Source organism: Engraulis encrasicolus, chromosome 8 (genome assembly GCF_034702125.1).
Source record: "Engraulis encrasicolus isolate BLACKSEA-1 chromosome 8, IST_EnEncr_1.0, whole genome shotgun sequence".
Taxonomy (NCBI): Eukaryota; Metazoa; Chordata; class Actinopteri; order Clupeiformes; family Engraulidae; genus Engraulis; species Engraulis encrasicolus.
Window position 1 is genome coordinate 28,315,746 of NC_085864.1, and position 13,308 is coordinate 28,329,053.

General features: G+C 43.0%; 1 protein-coding gene across 3 annotated transcripts in view; it reads right to left on the minus strand.

Annotated features, from left to right (window-relative positions):
* Positions 1-12,708, minus strand: part of myo7aa (myosin VIIAa) — a 53,594-nt gene extending 40,886 nt beyond the window's left edge. The window contains exons 1-9 of one of the 3 annotated variants that reach the window (XM_063205360.1): positions 12,589-12,708; positions 9,094-9,231; positions 7,550-7,708; positions 6,633-6,725; positions 5,021-5,115; positions 4,765-4,849; positions 3,608-3,826; positions 1,056-1,373; positions 132-335 (exon numbers count right to left, since the gene is read on the minus strand). In XM_063205360.1, coding sequence (XP_063061430.1) covers positions 132-335; positions 1,056-1,373; positions 3,608-3,826; positions 4,765-4,849; positions 5,021-5,115; positions 6,633-6,725; positions 7,550-7,708; positions 9,094-9,231; positions 12,589-12,591 — 1,314 coding nt within the window. In that variant the 5' untranslated portion in view covers positions 12,592-12,708. The other 2 variants (XM_063205361.1, XM_063205362.1) reach the window with 2 other exon arrangements.
* Positions 12,709-13,308: the final 600 nt, after the last annotated feature.

Consider the following 13,308-nt stretch of genomic DNA (forward strand, 5'->3'; position numbering starts at 1 on the left):
TCTCTCTCCACACTCACTTCCTGTCACGATTCACTGTCCTATCTGAAATAACGGCCCTAAAAGCCAAAAAAAAATCATAGAAAAAAAAGAAAGTCAGACCGTCTTAATCAGTGTTGAGGAGAGACACTTACCAGCTGGTCGCCTTCGTCCTCATGGAACAGCAGCGGTTGTTTGAGAGGCCGGCGGACGTAGGTGTGAGTGGTGGTGCCCTGGAAGTATGTGGCGGCGAACTTGGCAAACTTGTACTCCGTCAGGTCATCCAGGTCATCCTCAGGCAGAGGAAGGGCCTCGTCGAGATCCTCCTCCTCTATATCCTTCTGACTGCTCTCCAGATCCTGGTGAACACACACACGCAAGGTACACGCACACACACACACGCACGCACACACACACACACACACACACACACACATACATACACACACACACACGCACGCGCACACACACACACACACACACACACACACACACACACACGCACACAAAACAGAGGCAATGTGGAGGAGTTCTGTTGTATAACTTTGAAAGAATTACGGAAATCTACAGTATTATCTCCATTCATTCAAAGTAACTGCTTTACAAGAACAACCAGCTTCCAGCTAATGTGCTACAGAGGAACCCTGAACTCCAGACTGTAATATTCGATTAACAGTACAAATCAGTTGACATTTTCAGGTAAACCAGGTTAACCCCTTAGCGCAACACTATGGCTCTCTGTAATGTCATAGAAATGTTGTTATGATATAGTTAAAGTGATACTGTCCCATTTTTGGAAATAAGCTTATTTTACACCTCCCCTTGAGTTAAATAATAGGGTTTTACCGTTCTTCTGTACTTTTAACCGTTCTCTGGGTATGGCAGTGCAAAGTTTACCTCCAAGCTAACAGTTAACATTGAGTCCTATGACACCAGTTAGCCGCGAGGGCCCTGTGTTATGTCATAGTAGAGTAGTACTACGGTGGTTAACCTTTCAATGACAGCGTGCCACTGAAGGTACAGCTTGCATTAAGGGGCTACCCCTATTCTTGGAATACAGTACTTTTTCACCAACCCACCTCGAACCCTTGGGGCGGCTGGCCCTCCTGGCCGGGGGTGGAGTTGGTGTTGCCCAGGAAGCCGAACATCTTGTCCACCATGTCGGAGTCGTTGACCGGCTCCTGGCGCTGCCTCTCCATCTGCTCCACCATCTCCTTCTTGCGCCGCGCCTCCTCGCGCTCCTTCTTCTCCCGCTCCACGTCCTCGCGGGCCAGCTGCGACAGCCGCTCCTGGTGCTTCTTCTCGGCCTCGGCCTTGGCCCGCTTGGCGCTCATCTGGTAGCGAAGCTTCTCCTCCTCCATCAGACGCATCTTCTCCGCCTCCAGGCGACGCTTGTACTGTTAGGCAGGACACAAACAAACAAACAAACAAACAAACACACACAAGGGAATGGATAAAAAAACTAAACTAAAAACAAAAAACAAAAAAGAAACTAGGAAAGCATAAGCTACCAGATAATGCTTCAGGGGTGCATTTCTGGAAAGCATAGTTGTTAGCAGTTAGCAACGTTGGTAGTTGCCAATGGGAAATTGCATTGCAACCAACAAAGTAGCTACCATAGTGAGCAACTACGCTTTCCAGAAATGCACCCCAGTACTGTAGCGAACAACAAACAAATAAGGAAATAGTTCAATACCGGTAAGTCTGTTTCCAACAAAAAACATGTACTACTTAGAAAACATAATGCTACCAGACGCAACTTGTACTATAGTGGTCATCAAACAAACAACAATCAACAATATGGGTCAAAAATTAATAAAGAAATGAATCATTTACAATACAAACAAAAACATAAAGTGCTAAGAAAACATGCTAACAAATGCCATTTGTACTGTGGCCAAAAAACAAACCAACAACAAATAAATGATAATACATAAATAAATCAAACAGAATGTTTTGCAACGTGTTACAAAACATTCACAGTAATACCTGGACTATTAAGTCATCCTACATATAAGCTGCACCTACGATGTTTAACAAGAAAAACAAAATTGTACATACTTTATATAGGCTGAGTTTCCGTATAAGCCGCAGGTGTCCACGTTGTAACATGGGATATTTACTGTACAGAACATTAGCTCCAGAAGTAACTCCTTTCACTTTGCGCTTGCCGCAGCAGAGGTAAACAGAAACAGGGAATCTGTCTGTAGCTCAGGGAAGTTGGGGTCTTTGTCATCAGCCACAACGAGCACAACAAGTAACGTTTAAATTCATTTACTATTACGATTTGTGATTTTAACATATTCTGTGATTTGAACTCATTGAGATTTAATGACTTTACTGACTTATTTAAATACTTATTTATTTTTTATTACCTCGATTCTTGTTTCATTAGCTGAGTTTACATGCTTTTATTTTTGTGGAGTACGTTGAGTTGCCTGTAGGCCTACTGTATGCTACCAGCTGTGCTTTTATGCTGTTATTTCTGTGAAGCACATTGTATTGCCTATGTGTATGACGTGCTATACACATCAAATCGCCTTGCCTTGTCTTGACTTTAGCATGAAGGAGAAATATAAACACACTGTAGCAATCAATGACTTTTGTGGTAGGTCCTTGTGTGCTATACTACTATAGTGGCAATTTGGTATCGAAGGTAGGCTATTTCACCATCTTTTTGTACATTTTCTAATGATAGATTTAACATACAGTAGTGTTGAAGGAACATAGCGAAAGCACATCCATAACTGCATAACGGAAAACACTTCCGTGACCCCTGAACGGAAATTTTGGCAAAATCTGAAAAACGACCTCAGATTTCGTGTCCCAACTGGGCACAGTATGTGTTAATTTCATGGAAGTGAGAAATGTGAGATCAGGCTTGTCTGTCTGTGAGTGGTCCTGTGTGTATTATGTGTTTGGGGTCAGCAAGAGAGAACTGTAGAGAAGGTTGATTGTAGTTTGTGCCCTGTCATATTACTGTAAAGTGGGAGTCTAATACAGTTGCTGTCAATACGCGCTAAGATGTTTTGCGGTTAGAAACTTTGTTAGCCTATACAAATACATACATTAGCCACATCGTTGTATCAGCCACAGGGTTCAAAGCATTAAAAACTAATGGCCTGGAAATTAACATACAAGCAAAAACATAAACCCGCACTACTAGTACTACATACTAGTGGTCACACCTGATATCGAGCAGATCTGCAATTGAATGGCATTTGTATGCATGACCGATGACAGAGCATCAATGAGGTATTCTATGACCTTTACAATATGGGAAAAGCTAGCGTGACATTTAAATACAAAGGGTAAAGCTGTAATAACCGCTCCATTTCAGTCTCTGACGATAAAAGGAACTGACAGGGGGGTATTGTGTGTGTGGCTGTGTGTGTGAGAGAGAGAGAGAGGGAGAGAGAGAGAGAGTGTATGAGAGGGGGGTGAGGGTTAGTGAGAGAGAGAGAGAGAGAGAGAGAGAGAGAGAGAGAGAGAGAGAGAGAGAGAGAGAGAGAGAGAGAGAGAAATTGTATGAGAGGGGGGCTGAGGGTTAGTGAGAGAGAGAGACGCAGAGACAGAGAGACGCAGAGACAGAGAGAGACAGAGAGAGAGAAAGAGAGTGTGCTCTGCTCACCTCTCCTTTGAGGCGTTTGTAGAGGCGGCGGGCGATCATGCCCCTGGTGTAGGTCTGGATGGTGATGACGGCCCAGAGCCGGTGCCTGAAGGCGCGGCGCACCAGGTAGCCACGGCACTGGCCCTGGAGGAGGGTGATGCGGTGGCGCGCCACATGGTACGTCTGGTAGAGCTTCCGCGAGCGGTACAGGGCCTGCAGGCGGGCAAAGCCTGCACGCATCTGTGGGAACAAGGCAAAGGGGGAAAGTGGTGTGAGGGATGCGCGCACATCCAGTAAAACAGGTGCCGGATCAAACAAAGACGCGTAAAAGAAGAGGGAAAAATCAGCACACTGTTGCTGCTCACCGATTTATTGAACACAACGTTTAGACCTCAAACAGTCTTCATCAGGTACACCTGTGGTACACTTGACCGCCTGAGGTCGAAACGTGAGCAGCAATAGTTTGAGGTTTTTTCTTTCTTTAACAAGGCAAAGGAGATTATATATTTTATATTATGAACGATATTACACAAGTGCAAATATTAAATCACTTTACAATACTGCTTTATAGTAGGCTTCTAATATTATACTGTACACACATTTTTTGGCACCCTTTCATCCCAAATAGGGAGTTTTATAGGGATAATTTTGTTCCCCACAGATCACGACATTGTACCTTAGAAGGGCCATATTAAAAAGTAGCTACACTGTATAATTGCTCTGCAAAGGGTACTGTCCCAACGACAAACTTGGTACTTCCAAAACTATGTGTGTCTCAGTTCCAGAAGTAGAAATCAATATAATACCAAATACACCCTGCATCTCGTACTAATGTAAAAAGTGAATAGAACTGTTACTGTACATTGTGTCAGGGCCACTGACAGCTTTGACCAGGCCCAGGACAAATTCATCTGATAGGGCCCCCCTCCAAATACATACAATACTATGAGAACCCATTTCTAGGCCCCTCATCTTCCTGCCCCCCACCCCCTCCCCCCCGTCGGCATTACGTTATAAGCGGAGGTGGTTGTCCTGGATGTGGAATAAAAGTATTCCCCCATTTTTGTAATAAATTAAGGATTTAAACACTCTCTCAATTAGCTAGGCTCAATATTGGGACAGCAAAGACATTAACAGCTAAAGGACAGTGGTGACACAACACCCAATGGAGGACGTACCGCTCCATAGTTCTTGCGACACTGGTAACCCCTCCACGTCTTCTGGATCTGCACAGCTGACTTCCTCATTCTCAGGAAATTCGACCTGAGAGAAGAGAAGAGGAGTGAGGAGGATACGTCTAAATCACAGACTTCCTGAGGAGAGGAGGTCCTCCAGTCCTCATGACAGATGCACTTCAAAAGGTCAACAAAAACAAACAAAGGCCTCAGAAGCACACTCGTGCAGTCACATGTAGTATACAGAGCCGGCTCTTACCGGTCCTTGAAGCCCCTGACGACCTTCTGGATGAGGATGACCTTGTCGGTGATGGCCTTGTCTCGCTCGATCTCCAGCAACATGTCATGGTGGTCCTGGTGTGAAAATATCACAGCATTAAAGGTGCACTGCGTGGAATGGTGGCCAAGAGTAGGTATTGCAACTATGTTGGTCTTTGAAACTTCGCTGCCTACTGCCAAACAAACTAACATTCACTAGTAGTGTGACCATAGTGCAGTAAGCTTAGCAGCTAAAATGTCTATTTCTGGAAATTAAAAATAGTGGAAATGGAGAAGATCCCCCTATTCATGTATGAGAAGTGCAATTTTCCCTGTCATGATGAATGCTTTTGATGGTGGTGATAGGTATTCGTGAAAAGGGTAACATTTGACACAAAACTTAACTCTGGAATAAACTACTAAAATATTACACAGTGCACCTTTAAGCACTGTCCACCATGAGTAAACACTAGCCTCGCGCACCATCCTACGTACTTCCGCCAAGAGACTTGGCTCCGCACTACGTCTGGTACCTGTTTTCTGTGGAGCGATGTTGCCGGTAGGATTTGGCCGGTGTCCTGACAAACGGTTCTACATTGTAATTTTATCCTACCGTAGGATATTCTGTCAGACATGTCTGTTAAACGGTCCTACATCGCCAAAGATAGATGTCAGATATGTTTGCTCAACAACTTATCCTAATTTTTCCGAAAATTTCCTTCCCGCTTCCTGCAATCTCGTCAGATCAAACAACCTCCAGATCATGAATACGAAATGAAAGTAAACACCACCACCAACAACACATCACATTCCCAAGTCACAATGTATTACTATTCTATTACTAATGCAAGTTGCAGAATAGGTAGCCAGTGAAACAAGTGCATCAAGTGTTGATCTTCTATATTGTATTTTGTATTTTGAGGACTATCCAAGAGTTGAATTAAGACTGCATTTTTTTAGTGTGTAGTGTATTTTTTTTACATTTTCACCAACACCTACCACATATATATATCAGGAAAGTGATTTAAGCAATAGCAAAAAAAAAAAACAACAACTGACAATGTTTTATTTCATCAGTCCCTCTCCCGTGGCTGTGCAGTCACTTCCTGCATGGAAGTGCTGGCACAGGCCTCTCCTCATCCCTGTCGTTCTGGGCTTTCCTGTTTCACTGCCTGCCTGCTCTGATAAAAGCTCAATGCTCTGTCAAGAGTAGCCTTGGCAACGGTATGACCCCTGACACCTGGCTCTGAGTCTGAGATACTCTTTCCGGCATCCCACAAACCAAAACATAGCTTCTTTCTAACCGCCTATATTTGCCCACAATACTGTACCAAATCATATGACAAGGTCTCCTGACACATTTTTTGCTGTGTAGAATAACATCTGACATGATGTTTTTTGATCTAATATCTTGTTTTGATACATGGAGTTTTTGTGCGCAAAAAAGTCAAAGGGTAAGAAAATAACACATGGGTACCAATGACGGTGAATATCAACACATACAAACTTCATCCATAGAATGAGAGCCACAGCGACTCCATCAGCAATTTGACATGTATACTGTATTAGTTTGTTAGCTATTTCTACCAATTTCTTCCTAATTCTGTGGTTACCTTGAGGAAGATCTTTGTTTTGCCCATCTGCCAGTCGTCGTCTCTTCCCAGCACAGCCTCAGCAATCCTCTGACACGTCCCCCGCAGGTCCTCCTGTGTTTGGGAAGAGGAAAGGAAAGCCACGGGGCAATAAAAATGTCAGAACTAGCCCAACATAATAGCTGGGAATGGGACTTTTAACCATTTGTCTTCCATAGTGGCCAGGGCCGGTTCTAGTCAATCTGGTGCCCTAGGCGAGCACCTCCTTTCCTTCCTGTGCATTTACAAAATGGAATATGTAAGCACAGCGTTGTACATCTGATATGAGCACACCTGATCTTGAACCTACATACCTTTACTGAATGTTCATGAAAAATCTTGCTCAATGTCAAGTTTAATGTTTTATTTTGCTTGACATTCTAATTGTCGGGCTTTCGGGTGCCCCCTACAAATTTGGTGCCTGTAGGCAGACAAGGTACGCCTAGCGCCGGCCCTGATAGTGGCAAAACTAACAGACATAATTTACTACAAGCCTCATCCAGGTCAGTCACTCCTCAGGAAAGGCAAGTCAGTTACCGCTAGTCCAGTGGTTAAGCACAGACAGTTAAGCAACCAACTGGGTCAAAATATCTTAGTTATCACAGTTATGTGTTAGTAAATGTCAATATTTGGGTAGTTTCGAAACGTAGGTCTCCATACTGCATACTCCATACTGAGTTTACTACTTGTCTATATGTATTTTGTAACAGTACTCATTTACTGGAATTCATTGATACCCCTATTATTTTACCAGTATAAGGCTAAATAGCAAAAGGAGGCTATAACAAATTCTGAACTACATAAATAGATTGCATCATTTCTACAACTACTGTAACTTACAACAACAGCCTACTGGCTTAAAGCCATCGACAAGTGATGAGTGAGCAGCATCTTCTCACCTGTTTGTAAGCTGGTTTGACTCCGGGCATTAAGACCCGGTACCGGTCCACAAACTCCACAAAGGTGTAGCGGATGGGGTAACCAGCCCGACGGATCCGGATGGTCTCCATCATCCCGGAATACCGCAGCTGCCGTACACACAGCTCCCTGTCAAACAGCTGAACAGAGGAAGCCGCCATTGAACCTCAGCCATAACAGTACAATATTAGGCATTTAAAGGTCTATTTTATACACACAATAGAAAAACATACACAGTATAAATAATGCTGCATATACGTGAAGAATAGTCTCTACAAACTTGAAGTTTACCTGACTAACAACAACACAACAAGACTTGGGTCAACTGTATTGGGTTAAACTTCAGCCATAACAGGACAATATTAGGTATTTATACCTATGTTATATAGATCTATATACATACGTAATAGTAAAATATAAACAGTATAAGAATAAATGAATAGTCTCACCACCTTCTTAACAGAACAGTGACTTCATATATTTAGTTGTAAATACTAACTTTAAGTTTACCTGACTAACAACAACAGAATAAGAATTGAAAAACTGGGTCACACTGCTGAATACAGGAAACTGAACTTCAGTCATAAGAATAAAATATTAGGCATATAAATATCTATTTTTAGCCATGAGCTCAATCAGTGACTTAATAGAACAAGTTGTAAATACTAATTTCAAGAAACTTTAAGAACACAAGAAACTGCCATTGAACTTGAGCCATAATAATAATAAAAAAAATGTAGCTCATCATCTTGTAGCTCATCATCTCAGTGACTTAACAAAAGTTCTACAGTGTGAATGTTACAGTATATTCAAGTCTACCTGACTAAGAAAACAATAGGACATATACCCAAAAATGTTTAAGTAACTGTTGAGCACAATGTCCTCACAAAACAACTAACCTCCCTCTGAAATGAGCAAATCTGGAGAATCTCACTCGGATGATATGCAAGCACAGCAAAGTGGGACACCTACTACGGCAGCCCGGCGAACTCAGTCTCTCACTACGCTCACCAAAACAGGCATGCATGACGTCCTCACATAACCACAAACTTTTCCTTTGAATCGAGCAAAAAGCTGTGTCTCACTCCGATGATATGCAAGCACAGGCAGCAGTGTGCAGGAACTATGGCAAGCTGGCGGGCTCTTTAACCCACTACACACCAACTCCAAACTCACCATGGGCCAACTCCAAACCTCAAAAGTAAGAAAAGGTCGCACCATGCATTAACTTTCTTTTCATTATTACACAGACGCGTTTCGAGCAGCACTCCGACTTCTTCAGTACACATGCATGGTGCAACCTTTTCTTACTTTTCAGCTTTACAATATTTTGTCCAGCACCCTATGTTAAAAAAAAGAAAACATCAGTTTGGGTGAAGCCTGCTCCAACCTTTGCCAACTCCAAAACTCACCATGGGCTTCTTGAACTCGTTTTCAAACTTTTCCTATGAATCGAGCAAAAAGCTGTGCCTCACTCCAAAGATATGCAATGGTAGGCAGCAGTCAAACGAACTCCAAAACTCACCATGGGCTTCTTGAACTCGTTGGGCTTGATGCAGCGTACGAAGAAGGGCTGGCAGACGCTCAGCGTCCTCATCAGCAGCTCCAGCGAGCGCTTGAACTGGCTGCTGAGAGTTGGGGAGCGCTTCCTGGTCTCCGCCCCCTAGAGGTGCGGGAAACAGGAGTTAAAGCCATGGACATACGCACATACGCATTTACACATGCACACAGACACATACACGCATATATATATACATACAGTACATACAGTATACATACACGCACACACACACAGACTCACGTACGCACGCATACACACACAAACACACACAAACACAGACTCCCGCATGCACGCATACACACACACACACACACACACACACACACACACACACACACACACACACACACACACACACACACACACACACACACACACACACACACACACACACACACACTCCCACACACTCTCACACACACACACACACACACACTCTCTCTCTCTCTCTCTCTCTCTCTCTCTCTCTCTCTCTCTCAGCCACACATCAACACCCACTCAACAACCCCGCTTGCCACCCCCACCACCCCTCACATACACACACACACACACACACACACTGCCGGGCACACATGTACACACTCACACAGTATCAAATCCAGATGTACAAAAGTGACTCATAATGTGCACACTTAGTTATACAACCCCTGTCCCAGTATGGAAGGAAACAGAGGTGAAGGGGATCTGTTTAGCTTTTCCTGACTAGCACTACACAACAACACACGCACGCACACACACACGCACGCACGCACGCACGCACGCACACACTCCCTCTAGTCAGCTTTCTTTATTCTTCCTCTTCCCACTAAAAACACCACACTCCTTTCCTCTTCTCTCCTGCCCTGTCTTCTCTCCTTTCCTCTCCTCTCTTCTCCTCTCCTGTCTTCTCTCTGTTCCTCTCTCGTGTCCTTTTTTGTGTCAGCTGTCTGAGGCTCTGTGTTCTCCAACAGGAAGCATCAGCTGTCCAGTGTTTTATTCTTAAACTGATCAAGGTTCATCCTTAACTCTTTTTTTAGGAAGACGGAAATCCATTGAACAAAGGGGCATCATGCTACAGGGTATGATTGTTCTGTGGCCTATCATATTTTTGCGTACTTTTGCAAAATAGGCTTATGCCACGTGCAAGAACAATAGCATATCCACTTCGCAAAATAGACTTATACCGCACGCGCGAACAATAGCACATGCACTGTACACATGAACACTAAACTAAAATCCAAGTTGTGTTAAGTCAGACATAAAATTGTCACCGGACATGGATGACCATAACATATTTATACTGCATTAGGCTACAAAACGTCTGTACATGATAACTGTACAGAGGATAGTGAGTAGAACTTGAATGAGGCATGTTAGGATGAGATGATTGCCGATTAATTGAGGAACACCTCGAAAGCCTGAAATCTCTTACACATGAGCTCGCTATCGTTTCCAAAATGTTGATGTGTGAATGATGGCCAAATTTGTTTGCAAATTGAATGAATTCTGAATAACCAGTGAACTCAAACTAAAACGATATTACGTACTAGCAGAATAATTTAATCTTCATAGCATCTCGAAAGTTTTAGTTGACACTGTGTATAGTATTTGCTGAATGACATGATGCCATCAGCTGTTTCTTTCACTGGAGAAAACACACCTCAATAGAGCAAGGACATGAGAGAGGAGGTGAGACAGACAGACTGAGAGGATGAGAGAGAGATGACCTTATTCAAGGACCTTGAGTGCTCTGAGGTCTAATAGTACAAAGCTGGTTCAGGAGTACTCCAGGCTCTTCCATTAGATCAGGGGTGTCAAACTCAAATTGACCGAGGGCCAAAATCAAAATCTGAAACGAAGTCGCGGGCCAAGAACAACATCTATTTTCAAAAATGTACTAAAATTGTGCATACATGCAATTCATATTCATAGTTAAATTTCACACACACTCCTTCCCGTAATATATGGTAGTTCAAATGTGTCCGCACATCCTGTGACACACCAAATTTCATGGTTTGTCTTGTTTCACTATACACTAATGGTGTGGGCTAACGGTAATACACATTTGAAATGATCTCGCGGGCCGAATAAAATGTCTCTGCGGGCCAAATTTGGACCCCGGGCCTGAGTTTGACATCCCTGCATTATGATTGGATGACAGGATGATTTACCTCTTGATTTACTCCTGAACCAGCTCTGTAGTATAGACCCCAGGTCACAGGGAGATGGCACAGAGATACAGGCTTTACGGATGGGCAAAACACAAATAGCTGCTAACTTTCTTTTAGGGTTTCACATCTTAGCCACTAATACATGATGTAGGTGCAAGCGACTCACAAGTTATGTGTCAAGCAAAAATCATTTCCTGGCCATGTATTCACAAACTTCTTGTATAATGATATAATGCAATCGTGACAAGACAACACATGTCTTATAAGTGATTTATACAGAGTGCAATTACGTAGGTATGTATTACTGGCTAGCATGTGAACATTAAAATAAGGACACACAATCACAGATGAGAAAATAATGAATGGTTGGGTAAGGATGTTGTCTTTCCAGGTCACAAAGAGATGGCACAGACAGGCTTGTTTGGGGGAGAAAACACAAATACAATGGCACACAAGCACGGATGGGGAAGGTAGCTAATAATGGTTGGGGGTGATGGTGGTAGTGGTGGTGATAATGATGACTATTTCCACGTTCATTTTATTTTTTGTTACCTTAAAAAGAGGAGGGGTACCCGGCGAACCAATAGTGGCACCGGGCACGTAGCCACAAAGAAACTACGCAAGGCCATATTTGACAAGAGGGAAAACAGAAGGGAAAGAGACACACTGCCACATTAGTTGCATTATATCACCGAATTTATTCAGTAGGAGAATATGGTAGCAGTTTATTTGAAGGCGTCAACATAAGCATGTTATGTAACCAGCATAAAAATGACAAGACCCATGTCAGGAACATGAAAGACACATTATTGATGATCATGATTGCTGTCATCATCGTCAAGCGTTGTTCGTTTTTTGCAATGTCATGACACCCAAACAATGTCAACTTCACATATCAAAAACGGAAAGATCCATTCTGACAAACGTCATAAACACGTGTCACAATAACGTGTCATTTATATTCTTGACATGTGTTATGTCATTCGTATGCAGATTACGTGACACCCTTATGAAACCCCTTCAAATAAAATGCTACCAAATATTAAAAGGATATTTAAATAGGAACAAGTAGGCATTTGGTTTCAGTGCAATCAAAAACAAGAAATTGGTTTCAGAAATTGGAAATAGATTGCATGCGCAAAGTCATGCACCGAAGACGCAGAATAATCTCATCGGCCTGCTCTGAGTTTGCAAAAGCAAAACCCTCGAGGTGAAGAGAGCCCAGATAGCTGAGCAAGATCCGTGCCTCTCCTTGTGCGTTATGATGAGAAAGATCCTCCTATCAGGGGAAATTGATGAGCATTATTACCATGGCAACGTCAGCCTGGAAGATCTGCTTGATGAACTTGTTTTTGGAGGAGTGGACCAGCTGGATGATGTCACCGTGGAGACTGTCCCTGTTCTTCTCAAGGAAGCCTGCAGAGGAACACGGAGCTGATGGTTAACACTAGACATGACCAGCTATCCAGCCTCAGCATACATTGTCCCCTCTTGTTTTGTCCTGTTTTGTGAAGTATGGTCTAATATCTGTGAGAATGACCAGAGCCACGCCAAAGACAATTTTCTGTTTCATGTGTTTCACGTAAATTTTATCTAATCTAATCTAATCCCATACAGTAGTATGCCCCACAATTGTTTCCCAAGTCAATTAAGAGCCTTAACAAACCAGTCAAAGCTTAAGTCACTTTAGTATTGATTGGAAGGCAAACAAAGACATACTCTCGCTCTGTCTATTTTTTTCAAGGGCTTTTGTGTCTTAATTGTTTAAAGGGACAGTCGGGGTATAACAGGAAGAGAGTGGGAGAGAGATGGGACAGGGCTGGCAAAGGACCCAGGCCAGATTCGAACCTGGGTCGCCATGGGCCTGGAATTCAGCCCATATGTGGGGGGCTTAGTGTGCTGCGCCACAGACAATGGTCCATACCAAATGCATTAAAACAAATATTTTCATACAAAAGGAAGCCTGACGAGGTAACATATGTGATGAGAAACAAATGTGATGATACAGAATTATTATCATTTTAGTGTT